Source organism: Lepisosteus platostomus, chromosome 16 (genome assembly GCF_059453375.1).
Source record: "Lepisosteus platostomus isolate fLepPlt1 chromosome 16, fLepPlt1.hap1, whole genome shotgun sequence".
NCBI lineage: Eukaryota > Metazoa > Chordata > Actinopteri > Semionotiformes > Lepisosteidae > Lepisosteus > Lepisosteus platostomus.
The window spans coordinates 25241669-25262931 of record NC_142626.1 but is presented as its reverse complement, the minus strand read 5'-3'; the positions used below and the strand labels follow the sequence as shown (position 1 = coordinate 25262931).

Genomic DNA, 21263 nt, shown 5'->3' with positions numbered 1-21263 from the left:
AGGCTCTACTGTACACAGAGAGGGGCGGGAGGGGGGAACAAGCCGATACCCTGGCCTGTGTCTCCAGACACAGCTGGATGATCTCCACTAGTCAGGACAGGCAAATAAGATACACTCTTCAGACATTCACAACAGCGACATATTATAAAACATGTGCACATATTGTTAAATTATTACTTGTTTTTCAGGAAGTTAAAAAACACTTGAATTACTTATCCAGTCTCTCTAAATAAAATTATTTTTCAAGCAATGTAATTAACGTCAGGCAATGTGTTTTTTTTTTTAATCTATCTTGACAGCCACATCTTAAATCTTGTCAGTTAGCTCTTTTTTCTCTATTTGAATTTTGGTGATTCAAATAACTTGGGATAACAAGTGGTCTCAAAGTCACCAAGCTCACAGAGCTTCAACAACAGATGACAACTTCCTTAGTCTTCCTAAAATTGTTAGACGGGGTGGGGGGCACTCGGGAATGTGAGTTATGCGAGTTAGATTATGAATGAATAAAAACATTTTATTAAAAACACGTTTGCATTTGTTTGGGAGCTATATTATGTATTTTACATATATAAGATATAATGATGTGTTCCTGCTTACACATTGCACGACTTTAAAAGCTATAAAAACAGGTTTCGATTTGTGGCTTTTTCACACTATCTGGGGAGCCTTGTTTTGTCAAAGAACCAGAGATCATCTCGCTTTCAAAGGACAGCACAGACTTTCAAAAGTCCGCAAATGTATTAGCAAGGGTTAATTGCAATATGGACCGCACATAGAAATGTAAAAAAGTCTTCTTTAGGTGTGAGGGCAGGAGTGGATCGCAGCAAATAACAAGGAAACAAAGAACAGGGCAGGTGAGATGAGTATCCAAACAGTGAGTGATCAGAAAAAGGAAACAATTGTTATGCCTGGCTTTTCGACGCAATTTTTTTTAAACTTGCTAATGTTATGGAGGCAGAAAGACGCACCCCCCACCTCTGGGTGCCTGACTTGTCGCCATCTTTAACCATTCCATGTTTGAGTCGCAGTAGGTAGAGACACATTTTCAACCATGTCATTTTGTAAAAAGGGGAGATATGTGGACAAGCCAAAGCCCAAACATCCACTGAAGGTTCACGTCTGGGGGGGTATATCTAGAAGAGGCCCGGGACCACTTCTTATTTTCAAAGGAATTATGGATCGTGAATTCTTCGAGGAAGTCTAGGTGAAACAGCATGCCACCCCATATATCAGGGAGCACTTTGGATCAAGGCACTGTCTCTTTCAAGACAACGATCCGAAACACACAGCAGCAAGGGCGAGGCTTATAGCAGAAGGAGTGAACTGGGTGAAAACTCCAGCCGATTCCCCAGATTTAAATCCGATAGAGATGGTTTGGCATTCACTGAAAGACTATGTTCAGAAAACTGCTAAACCCAGCACAAAGCAAGAACTGATCAATGCAATCTACAAATTCTGGGAGGAAGAACTGACCGAACAAAATTGCAACAATTTTATTAACAGGCTGTTTCTTCCTACGATGATCAGTGGGGCGGGGGGCATTCGGGAATGTGAGTCTGATTAAGAATGAATAAAAGCACTTTATTAAAAACGCGTTTGCGTTTGTCTGGGTGCTCACAAAGTAAAAAACAATTACTTTTTGACAATGAAAAACTGTCTCTCTCTCTCTCTCTCTCTCTCTCTCTCTCTCTCTCTCTGCTGGCGTTTGTAATCGTTTTTATTTTTAAATACATTTTAGCAAAGTCATGTACCATAAAAGTATGATAATTAAAAACCATTAGTACTTTTGCTGGACAGAGAGGTGAACATTATTTAACGCAGAAGACAAAGGTAGCGATTTACGTTGCATTTTGCATTGTGCTGATGTAATACAGTTTAAAATAATTAAAAGTCTAAACAGTATCATCTTTATTTATGGGTTGTAATTTTAAAAAAGTCAAAAACCGCACTCAAAATGCAATTTAGAGCTTTCTGGCAAGAGGAGACACCCAAACTAATAATGTAACATGCTACTGTTTGTGCATGAACATATTTATACTGTTATTTCTTTAGATATGCGATTGCATAGTTTTTTTTTAAATCCCTGGTGGGACCGGGCGTCCATAGGAATCAAGTAATAGGTTTCATTACGCTTTGACAGATCGTCTTTAAATCAAGCCTCCATTTCTCTATAAAAATCTAAAAGATTGCACAGCCTAAGGGGGGGGGGGGTCTTAAAAACGTTGTGTTTACAATTTACAACTATTCATTGTTATTAAAAAATGACTTAAATTTGAACATGTTGTGATATTTAGAAATATAAAAAGTCAATTAATTGTCCATAACATTGCTATTTTTTTTTAAAGAAATGTTTGTTAAAAGAAAAGTCGTGGCTCCGGCTGGAGAACACCCAACCTGTGGTTTATAAGTCAGGCACCTAGACCACAGTACCACCCACAAGGTCACATGAGGAGTGGTGAAACAGCCCTACACAAACAGTATCATCAGACATTGTACTGTTTTAGTACATTAATATAATTATATCGTTATTAATTTCTTTAGATATGCGATTCCATACTATATTCCCTATTAATCAAATTCTTAAAGTATGCTTGATGGCTCCAGTATCGAGCGTATTCACAGAAAAGCTTAAAACTACCACTTTTTATACACATGTTATTTCACATGTTAGTTAAAGACTTCGATGCTTAAAATGTTTAGGGAGAAATGGAATAATGGTGTGTATTTTTTCTTTAAAGTACTGAGACCAGCCATATACTGTAATACTGTATGTTTATTTTCCAAAATTAATATTGTTTATGGCCATCACATGCATTATGCTCCTATTCTTTTTATGCTCAGCTACTAAGATTTCCCTTCAGTGGTAAAATTCCATATGAATATTCAATACTTAAACGGGCACAGTAAAGACATTTAAATCTTTCTACAACCAACCAACGCACCACGAGTGCCACTGTCGGTCAACCAATCACGTACCGCGGTATAACGCATGATGGCGTAGCCAATTACCAGTGGTACGTGTCTGTGCCGCGCACTTTGAATGGCTGCATCTGTACCAATAGAAAATAAATGGGTTTTGACGTCATCAATCAGTATCGATCAAGGTCTCCAAAACAAACAAGAAACAAGACGCTGGTGCATTTTGGATCATTGTCCTGCTGCAGAACCCAAGTGCGCTTTAGCTTGAGGTCACGAACAGATGGCCGGACATTCTCCTTCAGGATTTTTTGGTATAAAGCAGAATTCATGGCTCCATTTACCACACCAAGTCTTCCAGGTCCTGAAGCAGCAAAACAGCCCAAGACCATCACACTACCACCACCATATTTTACTGTTGGTATGATGTTCCTTTTCTGAAATGCTGTGTTACTTTTACGCCAGATGTAATGGGACACACACCTTCCAAAAAGTTCAACTTTTGTCTCGTCAGTCCACAGAGTATTTTCCCAAAAGTCTTGGGGATCATCAAGATGTTTTCTGGCAAAACTGAGACGAGCCTTTATGTTCTTTTTGCTCAGCAGTGGTTTTAGTCTTGGAACTCTGCCATGCAGGCCATTTTTGCCCAGTCTCTTTCTTATGGTGGAGTCATGAACACTGACCATGAACACTTAACTGAGGCAAATGAAGCCTGCAGTTCTTTGGATGTTGTTGTGGGTTTTTTTGTGACCTCTTGGATGAGTCGTCGCTGCGCTCTTGGGGTAATTTTGGTCGGCCGGCCACTCCTGGGAAGGTTCACCACTCTTCCATGTTTTCGCCATTTGTGGATAATGGCTCTCACTATGGTTCGCTGGAGTCCCAAAGCTTTAGAAATGGCTTTATAACCTTTTCCAGACTGATAAATCTCAATTACTCTGTTTCTCATTTGTTCCTGAATTTCTTTGGATTGCAGCATGATGTCTAGCTTTTGAGGATCTTTTGGTCTACTTCATTTTGTCAGGCAGGTCCTATTTAAGTGATTTCTTGATCGAGAACAGGTGTAGCAGTAATCAGGCCTGGGTGTGGCTAGAGAAATTGAACTCAGCTTTCCAAAGATGTGATAAACCACAGTTGATTTATGTTTTAACAGGGGGGACAATCACTTTTTCACACAGGCCCATGTAGGTTTGGATTTTTTTCCCCTTAATAATAAAAACCATTCATTTAAAAACTGCATTTTGTGTTTACTTGTGTTATCTTTGTCTAATATTTCAATTTGTTTGATGATCTGAAACATTTCAGTGTGACAAACATGCAAAAAAATAAGAAATCAGGAAGGGGGCAAACACTTTTTCACACCACTGTATGAGAAAGACAAGCAGTTAGAAGTGCTACTGAAGTTAGAAAATGAAGCAGATACAGACACTAAAAAACAGCCTTTCTAAAAAGAAAGGTTTTGAGGTTAGATTGAAATGCACTCAGGGTGGGTGACTCTTATATCACTGGGGATACAAATCCAGAGCCCTGGGGTGCAGCTAGAGAAGGCCCTGTCACCCACAGAATGTAGATGTTCTTGAGGTCAGCTAGAAGACCAGAGTCAGAGGGACAAAGGTTGCAAGGTGGGGAGTAGACAGGTAATAAGCCAGACAGGTACTGAATGAGGATGAGGATTTTGATGTTGACTCGAAACCTGATAGGAAGCCAGTGCAAGGACTCGAAGACAGGCGTAATGCAATTGCTTGCTTGCGACCTGATCAGGATTCTCGCAGTCAAATTCTAAACATATTGGAGATTGCTCAGTGTGGATTTAATTACCCCAGTGAGCAGGATGTGCAGTAATCAATTCTAGAAAAAGAAGCCCTTTTGGTTTCTCTAGTTCCATTAAAAGAAACTAAATCGGTGTGATGTTCCACAATGCAGCTTATTTTAATGCTATACATGGCCGGTATTTAAATATGATGTTTGTGATTTAAACAAATTAATACAAGCAGTTTTTGAGGATTTAGGTTAGGGTGACTTATTGCAGGGCGCAAAGCATTGGGAGTTATGTTCAGGCTAGTAACAGCGTGTCTGAAGAGCTCTTGCAAAAAAGACAACATACTGTATGCAAAATAACAGCATACAGGTATATTAGAAATGAATGCAAGGTATATGGATATTCAAGGTTTGGCTAGAATAAGAGATGCCAGACACTGAAGGAGAAGGATGGAAAGGTTGAAAAAGAAGCAAGGGAGGATGTACAAACAATCTACTAGCGGTAGAATTAAGAAAGTAAGAGGAGCCTGAAACAGTGAGAAAGAAAGAAATGGACAACAGAGAAGCTGGAATGTTGACCTGAAACTTCCTGTAGGAACAGTATAGTTAAAATGAAGAATGAAGAGGAGTTAGGACAGGGATGAAAATGACAATGGGATTTTCACTTTCTCAAAGTAGTAGAAAATGATTAATCTAGAATAACTGAAAGTGTTATCTGTAGGCTGCAAAAAATGGCAGGTACAGTAAAATTAGACAAAGATAGTTTGCTACCATGTAGTAGATGAACAGACACAGGTTAAAAGTAAGTTCTCATGGAGCATGTTAAGACTAGGGATGTACAGGTAGGTAGGAAAAAGGTAATTTGGGGGAAGTTGAGGAATACACTGATAACCAGGACACTTCCTTAGAGAGTTAGGCATACTTTTGACAAATGCACAGGAGATGTTACAGACTGCAGAAGAAGATGATAAAGTTAACAGACTCACTGAATATCAACTGTTGAATGTTTACATAGATTCTGAAATTAGGATTGTATTTTAGATTTTGTGAAATTGCTAGCATTCAGCTGTGTGCACATAAAATGAAGGAATGGGCAAACAGCTGATGCTGATCCAGAGTCAGCATCTGAAGATATTTATATTTACAGGGAATTTATTTGCAGGCTAGGTATGGATACTGATGTGCCAGAGAAGTGGAAAAGCTGTTTTGTTAAACCAGCACTATAAAATAATTTATCCTGTGAGATCCTGCCGTCTCATAGTAGGTTTAATCACTGTGTTTTGTTACACAATTCCTTTAGTTCCATCCATTTTCTCATGTCTTTATCCAGTACAGGGGAGCTGGAGCCTATCCTAGCAAACAATGGACACAAGGCAGAATACACCCAGAATACATCACAGGGCAGACAAACACACACACCAGGGCCAGTATTCCCATAAGCCAATTAACTGACCAGTATGTAGGTACAGTACCCATAGAGTACCTGGAGAAAACCCACTTAAACCCAGAGTGAACATGCAAACCCCACACATACTGTACCCCAGGAATTGAACCTGGGGCCCCAGCACTGCAGGACAGCAATGCTAACCACTGTGCCACCATTTGAAATGGATGGATAGCTTAGTTATCTTTCTAGTTCAAAGGTTTCCATGCATCATTTAATTTTGAAAGCCACTGAGACATCTGGTGCTACTGTTGTATTTATGAAAAAAACTTACAAAAAGCATGCTAAACACTGCTACCCCGTTCCTTAGTTAATACTGTAGTGCCATGCAGGGCGCTTTAGCATGTGAACGCAAGGCGGGCTGAGAAGAGCGCCTGGGAGCGGGACTACGGGATATAGTATATTGTGGGGCGGAGCCTCTTCCCTTCGGGTGTGTATGTGTGTGTTAGTGAAGGTGCAGCACTGTAACCCCTGTCCCTGTGTGTTTACCTTTTCCGGTTCAAGTGAATACATAAATGTGTTGTTCAACCCCATTCCCATGTCCCATGCCTGCTCCATTCCGTACCGAAACCCGCAGTCGTTAAAATACATTTAATTGTTATAAACAGTTAAGACTGTTTTTAATTGTGAAAGCAAAATTTTTTTAAATGTATTTGACCCTAATTTGTAATTTTGTATTTTACTTCATTTCCAATACTCAGATTTAACGTACATTTGAACAATGACATGTATTTCTAATATTGAACTAAATTAGTCATAACATTCAGAAATAGTCGAGAATAGTTTTGTATTTGTTTTAATGAAACTTTGCTAAAATTTATAAAAACCTAAAGGCGAGTAAAATCTATAATCTTTCCACATCATGTCATTAGGGAGTACAATAAGCTCCTGCTTTGTTTAACAATGGTTTAAAAAGTAAATATAATTTGTGAGAAAGTAGCTGTCCTTAATGATAATTAAAGGAACAGAAGTCAAAAGAAATGATTTACGTTGCTTAATTTTAAAAAATAATTTATAAAAACAGACGCTGCAGACGGCTCATTCTGTATGACAGCTCCGCGTAAAAAGTGTGCAGTGTTGTATATTTTTAGGAGGGATGGGGTTTGTTTAGTTTTATTATCGCTTTCTTTTAAGTTGGATTTGTATAGTATATAGGGGTTGTGACTTTTTATGCGGTTTAGGCTTCACATTATTATTGTTTATTATTTTTATTTTATGTGTTGTTATGCTTAAAACCCTGGTTGTTGTTTTTTTTCTTCAAATGGGAATGTTGTTTTTCTCAACATATTTACAAACAACAATAATAAAATCTCCAGTTCACTTACTCCAGTGTTGGTAATTTACTTTGGGATTAATAAACCATTTGAAGAAAAACAACAACATTATAACTAAAAATAACTAGAAGAAGATGACTTCTAATAAAAAATATAATAATACTGAACATGTGAAGCAATTTTTATTATGGTTTAAAGTCAAAGTCTTTCTTTCTTTTCCCCTTTTCATTGTAGCTCCATGTGTCTCCCTGTTTCCCTTCCTGACAATTTCTTCTCATCTTTCTTTTTCCTTCTGGAACCCAAATTTTAAAGCAGCAGTTATCTTCATCATTCTCATCCATGGACATTCTGAGATGTATAAAAACATGATGTTGTATATTACTGTTGAGCTAGGTGTTGAATATGATTTTTTTCTTTGTGTTTATGAAATTCAAGTGTTTTAAACGTTTAATTAAAAAGTAACTTACAGCGGAAGTTTCCAAATTGATCACGAGGAAGAAAAATCACCCGTTTTGTGCGCATAAAAACATTTTTTTTTTAGCTAAACCCTTTTTTTATAGCTTTTAAAGTCATGCAATTCATAAGTTAGGCAGGGACACGTCATTGTTTCATTGTCATTGTTTCTTATGTGTAAAAAGTGTGCAGTGTTGTATATTTTTGGGAGGGATGGGGTTTGTTTAGTTTCATTATCGTTTTCTTTTTTCTTTTTAATGGGATTTGTACAGTATATACTGTAGGGGTTGTGTGTGTGTATGCTGTTTTACTGCTTAACATTATTATTTTTATTATTGTATTTTATGTTTTGTTATGCTTAAAACCCTGGTTGATGCTTTTTTCTTCAAATGGGAATGTTGTTTTTCTCAACATATCTACAAACAACAGTAACAAAATCTCCAGTTCACTTACTGAAGTGTTGGTAATTTACATTGGGATTAATAAACCTTTTGAAGAAAACAACATATAACCCCATAACTAACTAAACATAAATATAAGAAGATGACATATAATAAATGTGAAGCAATTTTTATTTTGGTTAAAAGTCAAAGTCTTTCTTTCTGTTCCCCTTTTCATTGTAGCTCCACGTGTCTCCCAACTGTCTCCCTTCCTGACAGTTTTCTTCTCATCTTTCTTCTTCCTTCTGGACCCCAAACTTGAAGCAGCTGTTGTCTTCGTCATCTTCATCCATGGACACTCTGAGATGGATAATGCCATAATGTTTTATATTACTGCTGAGCTGGGTGTTGTAGTGAAGACTTGGAAAGAAGGATGTGGATGAGCTGTGCAGATGTTCAGCTGTGCTCCTGTCTTTTTGTCTGCAGGATGAGGGAATGTGAACTAACAGAGAGATGTTGTGAAGATCTGGCCTCTGTTCTTCAGTCTCAACACTCCAGTCTGACAGAGCTGGATCTGGGTCTCAATAACCTGGGGGATTCAGGAGTTAAACTGCTGTCTGCAGCTCAGAGGGATCCCAACTGTAAATTAACAAAACTGAAGTAAGTGAACACTGATTTCTTTGTTTTTTATTGTTTTATTTAGGTATGCTGAGACACAGAATATTGCCATTTTCACATGCATTAGAAAAGAAACACCGAGGAAGAACAGAACAAAAAAGAAGGGGGGCACCTAGAAATACAAAAAACTGCTACGCAATCTTATACAAGTTCTTGTTTGTGGCTTCTTTGTTAATATCTCATTACTGAGAGACACGACATGCAACCTTTCCCATTTTACCCATCCTTTTTTACACATGTATATGTTGTGGTTCATTTATAATTCTGTGGATAATATTCTTCATGAGATTTCATTCATAGAGTCCGTCTTCATTTGAACACAAGGTCTGTCCAGCTTTAACCAGTTTCTAGTGATTTATTTCATGGCTGCAGTTCTGACAGTTCTAAACAAGTATCTTTCTGCCTCTGAAGGCCATTCATCTGGTGTTTGTCCCAGAAGAAAAATGACTCCTAATGAGGATTTTGTTTTATATTTCTTCAAGAATCTTTCCCCAATTTATTTTCATACCAAAAAATGTTTACAATATGCCAGGTTTTCCTTGCAATTCTTCCAACTGTTTGTGCTCCCAAATTTATAATATTTGGCTTGTACTGTAGTTGGTGTTTCTTCCAATATTGAATATGAACTTTTTACTCATATTTTCCATGAATGTGAATTGGTGGATTTATGCAGATTTGAATGGGTTTTAGAGTCTTCAATTGCTGTGGAAAGGCCAACCTCCTTTTCTCACCTGCGTCTTACTCTTGTATTCCTCCTGTATTTTCTGATATTTTATATACATCTGAAAGGATGTAGCTGTGGAAATAAGTTAGGTATGCAAAATTTACCAATTTGTTAACCTCTCATCTTAGAGTCTCATTTACTTCTTCTCAGCTTTGATTTGTGTCCCCCCAGTGTTTTCTCCTCTCTCTGTGTGCTTTGACCTTGCCTGTTCGTCTTGGACTGATTCCTGTGCTTTGAACCCTGCATGTGTATGTGCTTTGACTCTCCTTCAGACTCTCCCTGGTGCTTTCATCAGTTCCTCTCAGCTCAACCCCTGCCCTTTTGATCTTTCGCCTGCCTGCCCTGCTTGCTTCCAGCAGAACAAAGCAAAGCATTATGAAAGTAAATTCTGCAATTTAAATACAGTAATCACATAGAAAATAATTTGTATTGTGAAATAAATAAAGAAATAGTAATTTTGAGGGGTGTAGCAGAGGTAGTTCGGACACGGTGACATCATCGCCCTCCCTGTGCGTAGCAGGGACCTCAGCCGCCTGGGTTGAGGGAGGTCTCTTTTAGCTCATCCGGATGGTTCCCTGTTGCGTTATGCAGGAGACCCGAGTTTGCGCCCCAGGTGTTGCAGGACAAACCGGCGGGGTGGAGTGGCAGGGGGCACGAGCCTGTGTGGAACCGCGATGGTCACGGTAGCATGGGACCCTGACTTTAAACCACACAAAATAGACATTCTAGTAATGGTCATTGAGAGGCATAAGGAAGGTCTGGAACAAAACAGAAATCCTGGAAGTACCTTCATTCTTGCTGTCTTCATCCTTCTCAAGAATGAGACAGGCAGCAGTTTCCATCTATTGAAGTTTTGCTTAACCTGATTTTCTAGCACCTCTTAGATACATTTGAATGTGTTTTATAGGTTTCTGGGTATTAAAATAGCTTAACATTTTATCTTATCCCAATCCTATTGTAAATTAAAAAAAATGTTTACCTCCAGGGATATAGATTCCCTAGTAACAGTGCTTCAGAATTTCCTTTGTTTCCTATTTTGAAAAGTTGCTGTAGTCTGTGATTACATCTGTGAGAACAGGAAAAGATGTTGAATTTCTGCTGTATATACTAACATCATCTTTATTAAGAGCCTGATTGTACCCTTCTGTTGTCTTATACTCTGAGAGAATAAATCACTGGTGACAAGTATCTCCTCGTCTTCTTCCCCTGTATGAATTAAAGCTCTTTAACAGAATACCATCAGCCTGTTCTTGTGCATTTGGTTGTTTTTACATTGTATGTAGCTAAGCTATAAAACCATTGTGAAAACCAAATTCCCTACAAGTTTCAAATACAAAAGGCTGTAATACCCTGTCAAATGGAAACATGTTTTTTTCATTCCAGTTTTTGTGTTTAAAGATACAATTTAGTTTAGCCCAGCAAGACCTCCAGCCAAATAGTCAATTTCCACCTGGAATGATGTCCCCTCAAACAGTTTATAATAACTCTGCAATAACAAAATGTAATTATACACTAGAAGTATACAGTATACAGTAGAAGTCTTAGATTTCTTATACTGTATGACTTACTGTGTCCCCTCACCAGGTAGAAATATGCAGGATGAAAAAATCCCTGGTTTTTAAAAGATCAACTTTTCAAGTTGTAGCCTTGTCAGCCAGCTGAAAAAGTTTGTACATGTTACCATATGTGTACTAGCTTGGATAAAACATCGAGACAAATTGAAAATATAAAATAAATCAACATAAGTTCTGTGAATACAGGACCCGGATTGATAATGTTCACATACCCAAAATTATTATTTAAAAGTATTAAAAGCTATTCTAGTTATTGCTATATTACTATATAACCCCCCCCCCCCCCCCCCCAGTGTGTTGGGGATATTGTGTTATGTATTGCCTTGTAATTTGCACTATCTGCACTTTGCACTATGTGTATCCTGTTTACAATGTCTACTGTATGTCACCCCACAATCTGTATGTACTGTATTCTAATGCCCCAATATAGTGACAGGGAGACTATACTGTAAACAGGCTCTATCCTTTGAATGAGATGTAAAACCAAGGTCTGTCTGTGGTCATTAAAATACCAGGGTGTTTCTCGAAAAGAGTAGGGTTATTACCCTGGCATCTTGGCCAAATTTCCCGTTGGACTTTACCTATCATAGCCTCCTAATACTCCCCATCTATGAATTGGCTTCATCACCCTGTTCTCCTCCTCACTGAGAGCTGGTGTGTTGTGAGCGTACTGGTGCATCATCCAGATGGAGGTTGTATATTGGTGGTGGTGAAGGGGATCTCCATTATCTGTAAAGAGCTTTGAGTGGAGTGTCCAGAAAAGTGATATAAGTATAAGCAATTCTTATTAATTATCGTCTAATTTTATATGTTTTCATCAGCTTTTGATTTTTAGGTTGCATTTTGGTGTGTGAGATCATTGTTATTATCAGTTTATGATAACAGCATCTGTAATAAAAATGCTGTACTATGGTGAAAGAAAACTTTTTGTCTGTTCATAATGGTCTCATGGTTTGTTTTAGAAGATATTGGAGGTGACTTGAAAGTTGTAAAAAAATAACCTGATTAATTATGATTAAAATTAATTTATGTTTTAGTGTGCAGCAGTTGCTGGAGCCTCAGTTGTGTCACATCCTGCTAGAAAGCTTTCCACATGATGTAGAATAACATGACAAGTCTTCAACATTAGGGTTTACTGTTCTCCATAAGTCTAACAGTCTATTAGATTGAATCCTTTTCAAATAATTATAGGTATTCCTGTAACATCACCTGCCAATAACTTTGCACATTAAGATGTGTCCTTGTTCATATACACTTACACCACGTACATATACTGTCCATAGTGTAGTGTACGTGTATACTGTATGTACACTTTCATCAGTGTTATGTCAACATGTCCAGTCTTTCCAAGGACATAATATATAGTCACAGTAATAGGTTTATTCCATGCTGAAAAAAAGAAGAAAGAGAACACAATGTTTCGGCCGTGGAGCCTTCTTCAGGTGTGAGAGAGACAGGGCAGTAGGCAAAGGTAATGTAGCGGGAGAACAAAGGCTGGGAGGGAGGAGGAGTCAGAGGTGAGACCAGGGGACAGAAAGAGAGGCCAATCAAGAGGTGTGAAGTCAGAATAGGTGTAGAGAGGTGTGAAATGAAACTTCCAATGAATGGAGAAAATTTAAAAGAACAGTAGTCTGTCATTAAGAGAAGGGAGAAGGTGTGATCCTAACTGCAGAATAATTTTGGTTTCGGTAGTCTTTCTGATGTATGAGTTCGGAAAACCGTCTTTGAGAACACAGACGGAGAGATTAGTGTGGTCGTGGCCGTCAGAGGTGAAATGAGAAACAATGGGCTTGGAGAGATCTTTAATCTTCACAGCAAACAGGCCATACAGTATTGAAAAAAGAACAATCTGCCAACCAACTAAAACACACTCATATTCATTTTCAAGTTTTGGCTTCTTGTTCGTTTACATCGACTAGTGAGCAGGAAGGGCCAGTTTTATATCACAATCCTCGCAAACTCTTGCTCTCGCCAGGGGTGAGACCAGCAGATTCTCGTCTTCCTTCACCAACATGGCAACCATGCAGTACTTTCACTTAGTTCATGATTTTGAACTGAAATTTGCAGAATTTTGCAATACTACTTTGATACCAAGAGTTAAAACCCTGTCTGGGAGCTTGGGACATCTGAGTGAGGTGTGGTTCAATATTGCAGATGGGGTCATGATTTTGATTAGGAGCAAGTGGGAATTAAATAGAAAGAAAAGTTCCACTCAGTGCTCTACATTCAGACACATCTTTCTACAGTCTTCTTCATCCCACTGTGTCTCACCTTCCCCGTAATAAAACTGTGATGAGAAATATAAGATGCCTGATCTTGTAAGAAAAGCTTCCCCTCTCATTTCCGTGTCTCGCAGGTTGACACTTGCTCCTCACTCTCTTGTTCCTCTTTAACTTTGTCTCTTTCTTTCTCTTGTCTGTTCTCCATCTGTCTCAATCACTGTCTTCACAGCAGTAATGCCAGCCAGACCCTTTTCTGTAGTGCTGCTCAGTCAGTATAGAAGTGGTTATTCAGCAGTAAGACCAGAGGGGAGTAAGGAGCACTCTGCTTCAACATTGTGGACAGTGTTGCACACACCTTTCCCCAAAACTTTAAAACTCTAAAATATCAGTGCTTTCCCATACTACAGGAGAGAATGTGCCTGTGACTCCCTGGGAACACAGTGTGCACTTTGGGGAATCAGTAATATTCATTTAAACTGACTCTGAGACAATAGATGTGTCCTAGGAATTAAGTTAAAAAGGATCAACTGGTGATTGGGATTTCTCAAAGCAAAATTTAGATCATTCCAAATAGTGTCCAATGAGAAGTGTATCCATGAGTGACACATCAATTTCCAGCTGTTATAGATCCTTAAGGATTTATATCAGGATCCAAGTAACAAAGAGTAACATTAGGACACTATTCACTAAGCTGTGTCCCCTGCATCTGTTATCTTACATAAGGGGTGACCCAGAGCTCCATGTCCCAGGTAACCCCATAAAAACACACAGCAGAGGGAAGTAACAAAGAATGAAAAATGTTGTATATTATCCCTAACAATGGCAGATGCAAATGTTATTTCCCTTATTCAACAATTGAAGAAAAATAAACGGGCATCCATCCGATAAAATACAAGTCTTGATGAAAAACTGGACAGTGTGAGCCCCATGTAGTCTGATTTTAATGTCTTTCCGCTAGGTGCCACACTGTAATTGGGTACAAAACAATGGGGTTTAATTGTCATTCTTTAAAAGTCAATTTTCTAAAGTTGTAGCTCATGAAAATACCCACATTTTTTTCCAGTGCTACTCCAATGTCTTCTACTGAAACTGGGAGAACAAAGACAGCACATTCTGCATGAAGGTTTTATAAAGCCAGGTCCAAGGGTCTCAAAACCTTTTCAAAATCTAATATTATACAGATACTTTTGGGTAGTTATAGACACACAGTCATAGTTTTATAAGCAAATAGTAAAAGAGATGTTATCTTCTGGCAGCTCAGTTATAAATTTCTTAAGGATCAGAGTGCAATCCACTTTGCAATCCACTTTTTTTTTTGTCCACAATTTCTTCCAATATGTGGCCTTTTTGAGAGTTTTGAGGTGCCTGAAATGTATAAGCAATAAGTATGCCTAGCACACAACCTCATTTCATACACCACAGCTGTCACACACCTCTCTCACTTTTTTTGTAAACTTAGTAGCCTTGATTTGTATTTCCATCAGTACAATTGGTGATGTTACTGAACTGACAAGGTTTGCTTAGCCTTTCAAAATAAAAAATAAAATTAAATTATGAAAATGTCCATTATTATTATCAGTGAGCTACTGGGAGTGACACTGACAAGCCAGACCTGTGCAGCATATACACAGAGTGGCATCAGAGTGAGGAGCCAGGGAGGTTGTGTATTTGTTTTTTATAACGGAAAGTGTGTTGAGTCTCAGCATGAGTGGGATGTGATGAAGAGAGACTTGGGGTTGTTAATGTGAGAGGTCTGAGTGTGGGAGTGAGTCTCTGGAGACTGTGTGTGTGTGACTTCCTCTGGTGGCTTCAAGTGAGGATGTCATAGGCTGGAGGTGGACCTGGAAGTCGGAGCACTGACTGGCCGTGAGGGGACCAGTGAGTGTCATGTGGGAGCAGGAGGCTCCAGATCAGGGAAAGAGCAGGAAGCTGCTTGTGGTGACTCGGAGCAGAGGGTGCCATCTCCCTGAAAGGGACCAGCCGGAGGGCGTGTGAGAGGTGAGGCTCAGTGAGTCCAGGAATCTGCGACAAAAGGGCTTGGCTCGGTGAGGGACCGACATTATGATCTCAGAGGACATCAGATAGAAGAGTCAGTGAGCTGGAGACAGAGGGCCTGAGAGTCTGTGAGACAGGGACCCAGAGGTCTCTGAGGATGTGTGCCCCATGCTCTGGTGCCATGATGAGGGAGTGAGCACATCACCATTCTTGAAGGAGAGTGGTTGCAAAAAATGTGAAAACGTTCTCCAGCAGGCTGTGAGGGGTGTGTCTGGAGTGGTGGACACGCCTGTTTGTTGGGGTCACTACCACTGTGACGTCACAGTATCATGGAGAAATGTGGTTAGTTTTCTAACTAACCTGTAATCTATATCAATGGTTGTTATGGTCCTCAGTTGGAGAGTTATTTTTTCCCTAATTTTTTTCTCTGGGTGCTGCCAATTAAGATACTGTATTAAGCAAATGAGGCACAAGCATTCAAAAGGGGGAATACTGAGAGACTTTGTTTTGGTATGGCCTCATTGTTAGGCACGACCACCTTTCCGGTTCTAGCCTGTCTAGTTGTTTTTTTAGTCAGTTAGTTTGTCGGGGGGGGGTCTTTTCTTTGTCTTCCCCCTCCCAATTGGAATACAAATGTGCACCTCTGCCTCCCTGTGTTTTTTGGTATAATAGTTTATTTGTTTTCTCAAACATAATTGGTTCTCTCTCACACATTATAATAGTAATTTTAACAGAACTAATGTGCAGTACTCTATTGACAATGGAGTCCAACTGTATCAATATTAATGGTATTCAAGTGAAATGTACAGATGGATCCCAAGTCTAAAGATTTCCCCTGTGGCAGACAAAGTCTGAGGCAGAATTCTGGTTCATACAGACTTGCTCTCTCTTGACCTGCTGTTTTGTACTGAAGTTCAGTTTCATGACTCATACAAAGTGGATGCAGTCACACGGTCGATTCCTCTCCCAAATTATGATTGAGATTGTTTATTGCTTCACATTTTGATTGTGTTGTTATAGTTATACTTGTTTTTGTTTAAATTGTTTATTTTCTTCAAAAGAGAATGTTGTTTTCCTCAACACATCTACAAATAACAATCAAAATCTCCAGTTCTCTTTATCTACTGTTTTACATTTTGTAGTAATTCAACCATGTGATTAATTCAACCAAAGCTATAACTTTAACAAAACGCCATAAAATGTGAAGCAATTTCTATTATGGTTAAAAGTTAAAGTCTCTCTCATTCTATTTCCCTATTCCAACCATTGTAGCTTCATGTGTCTCCCTGTTTCCCACTGTCTCCCTTCCTGACAGTTTTTTCTAATCTTTCTTCTTCTTTCTGAAGCCCAAAATTTGATGCAGCTGTTATCTTCATCATCCCCAGCCACAGACACTCTGAGATGGATAATGCCATGATATTTTATATTACTGCTGAACTGAGTGTTGTAGTGAAGACTTGGAAAGAAGGATGTGGATGAGCTGTGCAGATGTTCAGCTGTGCTCCTGTCTTTTTGTCTGCAGGATGAGGGACTGTGAACTAACAGAGAGGTGTTGTGAAGATCTGGCCTCTGCTCTTCAGTCTCAACACTCCAGTCTGACAGAGCTGGATCTGAGTGACAATAACCTGGGGGATTCAGGAGTGAAACTGCTGTCTGCAGCTCAGAGGGATCCCAACTGTAAATTAACAACACTGAAGTAAGTGAACACTGGTGATTTATTTTTATTGTTTTATTTAGATATGTTAAGACTCACAGCATTCCATTTTTCACATGCATCAAAATGTAACACCTAGAAAATACAAAACAAAAAAGAAGGGTGACATATAAAAGTATTTTTTGTCTAATTTTATACAAGTTCTTGTCTTTGGGCTCTTTGTAAACATATGATTACTGAGAGGCTCAAAACACAACCTTTCCCATTTTTTAAAATATATACTGTATATGTTGTAGATTTTTAATTCTGTAGGTAATTTTCTTCTTTAAAGTTATTCTAGATTTGAACACTAGGTCTGTCCAGCTTTAACCAGTTTCTAGTGATTCTCTCCAGGAAGGTGAATTAGTGGATTTATGCAGATTTTAATGTGTTTAGATTCTTCAGTTGCTATGGGAGTGCCAGCCTCCCTTTCCATTTGAATCTTACCCTTATCTCTTATATTCCTCCCTTTTTTATAATATTTTGTATACATCTGAAAGGAAGTAGCTATGGAAGTGAGTTAGATTTGCAATATTTATCAATTTGTTTATCTCAAGGTTCTTCCGGATGCTATTATCATATTTTAATTTGCATGCAGTATGATGCGCCACGCCCACCGCGTTTTGACGCAGTGTACTCTATGCATTTTGAATGGCTGGATCTGTATATTAAATACAGGGGACCTGCGATGCTTAATTTACATTTTGGGATTATAATGAATCTGCAATGATGAGTGCATTTCAAATCATAAGGAAACTACCAAGTACAAGATAACATGTACCATAACAATCTCCAATTTATATCACAAAACAGATGAAGTGTCAATGTATGGGTAGTGCCATATTGCCATCATTGTCTGTGATTCAGAATGAGGCATGCCTTAGACCAAGTGAATTTTGCTACTATGTAAATTCTAAATATTATTAGAATAATATATTAAATATTCTAAATATATCTGCCAGGTGTTTGTCCATTAATTTCTATCTAATATTTTATAATTTTGTTTGATGATTCCACAGTGTTTGCTAATCCAACTAATTTGGTATCATGAAGAGCTCATTGGTATTAATTAAAAAGAGCAGTGGTCCTAGTACAGATCTCTGTGGTACTCCAATAATTACATCACTGCAGTTTGACTCTTATCTTATTTCCTTTCTCTATTAAATAATTCTCAATACAAACACACATTCTCTTTGCCTGTATTTTATGAATTAATATTTTATATTGAACTTTATTAAAAATCTTCTGAAAATGTAAATACACGGTATCATATCACCAAGCTTGGTTATGTAAGACCTACCTTCTCTAAATCCCTGTTGACTTTTCCATGTATGTGATCATCTAGTTTAGTTTTTATAATTTGGCCTTCCGTGTAATAAAAATCAGACTTTATTGATCTATAATTGCTTGGTTCAGTTTTGTTATCCATCACGTGGATTGGCACTACATTTCCATTTGTCCAATCCCTGGTTTTAGTGTCTGTTGGAAGAGTTGTGACACTGGCTTCTGAATATATGTACTCTGACATAATGTAATATGATTTAAGCATTAATATTATTAGCCATAAACACTGTCATGCACAAATCCTTAAATGAATAACAATAATAATAAAACAATGACAATCTGCAACAGTTCAATTTTTAGATCCATTCATTGTGATTTTTGTTCTTACAGAAACGGGCGGATATAAGCCTAACATTGAAGAAGATTCCTTAGTGGAGCAAGGTGGCAGAATTCCTTATCTTTAAAGAGACAGAACAAGCTCCTCCAGATGTTCATCAAACACCACAGTCTGCAGACCTGCTGATCAAACCCCTCTGAGCAGACTGTGTGAAGGACTGTGTTTCCATTGTGCTCTAGTATATGTGGAAGGTAGAGACAGGTCTCTCTCCTGCTCTGGGTCTGGACAGTGTGTAATTGGATGAGTATGAGTTTGTTTCTAATCTCTAGAATTAAAAAAAGATTGTCTTAAATATATAATTAGTTCTGTTGGTTTGTTATGCACATTTTGTCTTAATAAAATTGGATTTTGCATACAGTACATGTAAGTTTTTTATTTTGTGCAGTTAATTCCTAGGAAGACAGCATGGTAGCACACTGGTTAGTATTGCTGCCCAACAGCACTGGGACCCTGGATTGAGTTTCAGGATGCTATCTGTGTGAGGTTTTTATATTCTCTTTGTGTTTACATGGGTTTCCTCCAGCTGCTCCGGTTTCCTCCCACAGTCGTGTCCCATCCAGATTTACTCTGCTTTGTGCCCATGGATTTCTGTGATAGGCTCTGGCTCCCTCATACAATTTCAGTAATAAGATTATTTCTGTGTGTAGAGTGGATGATTGTGTATGCAGTTTGTCTATATAAAGGGATCATTGCAGGGATGTGGATTTGGACTGTGTAAACTGGGTCCACTCTGGCTTAGGCTGGTAATAATAATGGGTTGAACATGTATTTTCAGTTTTTCCCATAGAAAGGTACTGCTGGTTCTTCTGTAGGTCGATGATGCACCTGAACCAGACATAGTGCAGAACAGGAATGCATGAACATTTGCAAAAGCTTAAATATAAACAGTGTGTTACAAAAGAACATGGTTCCTTGAAGACCTTCCACAGGTCCCCGAAGAGGAGAGGGCAGGGCTAGAGAGGCCTCTGTCCCTGGAGGAGCTCTCCACTGCACTCAGTGGCTTGAGCAATGGCAAGACCCCTGGCCTCGATGGCCTGCCGGCTGAATTCTATCGTGCCTTCTGGGCTGTGCTGGGACCTGACCTGCTGGATGTATATTTGGAAAGTCTGGAGCAGGGGGACCTGCCACTGAGCTGCAGGAGAGCTGTTGTCACCCTGCTGCCTAAGAAAGGGGACCTGTGTGACATTAAGAACTGGAGGCCTGTTGCCCTGCTGTGTGTGGATTATAAAATCCTGTCCAAGGCTCTGGCCAACAGGCTGAGGGTAGTGCTGGGGTCCGTGGTGCACTCCGACCAATTGTACTGCGTGCCCGGAAGGTCAATCTTTGATAACATATTTCTGATTCGAGATGTTTTGACCACCTCCAGACTATTGGGTTTAGATACTGGTCTCATTTCGTTAGACCAGGAAAAGGCCTTTGATAGGGTTGAACATCAGTATTTGTGGAGGACCATGAGGTCCTTCGGGTTCAGCCCCGTCTTTGTTGCCATGATTCAGGTGCTGTACAGTGACATCTTCAGTGTGCTAAAGATCAACGGAGGGCTGAGTGTTCCGTTTCCAGTGCGGAGGGGAGTCAGGCAGGGCTGTGCACACTCAGGAATGCTCTACTCCCTTGCCATTGAGCCTCTGCTACATCAGCTGAGCCGGGTCATCAGGGGCCTGTCCATCCCGGGCCTGTCCATCCCGGGACCATCCCGTGGTCGGAGGAGAACAGGATGTCAGGGCGCTACAGACAACTTTAAATGATTTCCAGCGGCTATCATCAGCCAAAGTAAACTGGGCCAAGAGTAGCGCCCTACTCCTGGGGGAGTGGAGCGAGATGGGTCCCCCAGTCTTGCCAGAGAGGCTCAGCTGGACCAGAGGGGGACTCAAATACCTGGGGGTGCACCTGGGGGACGAGGCCAGCATGAAAAAGAACTGGGAGGGGCTCCTCGAAAAAGTGAAAGGTCGTCTGGACCGCTGGCGCTGGCTGCTCCCCCAGATCTCCTACAGAGGCCGGGTTCTGATTGTCAACACCCTGGTGGCTTCGATGTTGTGGCTTCGCCTGGTGTGCCTGGAGCCACCAGCCGGACTGGTCGAGAAGCTGCAGGCCACGCTCCTCGACTTCTTCTGGGACGGACTGCACTGGCTGCAGAGGGGCATCCTCTATCTGCCCAGAGAGGACGGAGGGCAAGGATTCATCGACATCCGGAGCCGGGTGGACGCCTTTCGCTTGCAGACAGTGCAGAAGCTGCTGTTCGGCCGGGCCTCGCTGTCCTGGAGGGAGCTGACCTTCACCCTGCTGCGTCGAGCAGGACCCCTCGGGCTCGACTGTGTGCTCTTCCTGATGGACACCAGCAGGGTTGACCTGTCTCCACTGCCGCCTTTCCAGCGCAGTCTCCTGGAGGCCTGGCAGCATCTGCGCGTGCAGAGAGAAGAGGAGCGGCCCAGTCTATACTGGACACTCAGGGAACCGTTAATACACAATCCACGAAT

At 39.8% G+C, this 21263-nt stretch overlaps 1 protein-coding gene across 17 annotated transcripts in view; it reads left to right on the top strand.

Moving 5' to 3' along the window:
• Positions 1–21263, top strand: part of LOC148647083 (NACHT, LRR and PYD domains-containing protein 3-like) — a 1669284-nt gene that overhangs the window by 601091 nt on the left and 1046930 nt on the right. For 12 of the 17 annotated variants that reach the window (XM_088609309.1, XM_088609304.1, XM_088609298.1 and 9 more), the window contains 2 exons: positions 8709–8882; positions 16938–17111. The exons of 1 other annotated variant lie outside the window; for it this stretch is intronic. In XM_088609309.1, coding sequence (XP_088465435.1) covers positions 8709–8882; positions 16938–17111 — 348 coding nt within the window. The remainder of the gene's footprint in view (positions 1–8708; positions 8883–16937; positions 17112–21263) is intronic. 4 more of the 17 variants (XM_088609311.1, XM_088609305.1, XM_088609297.1 and 1 more) reach the window with 2 other exon arrangements.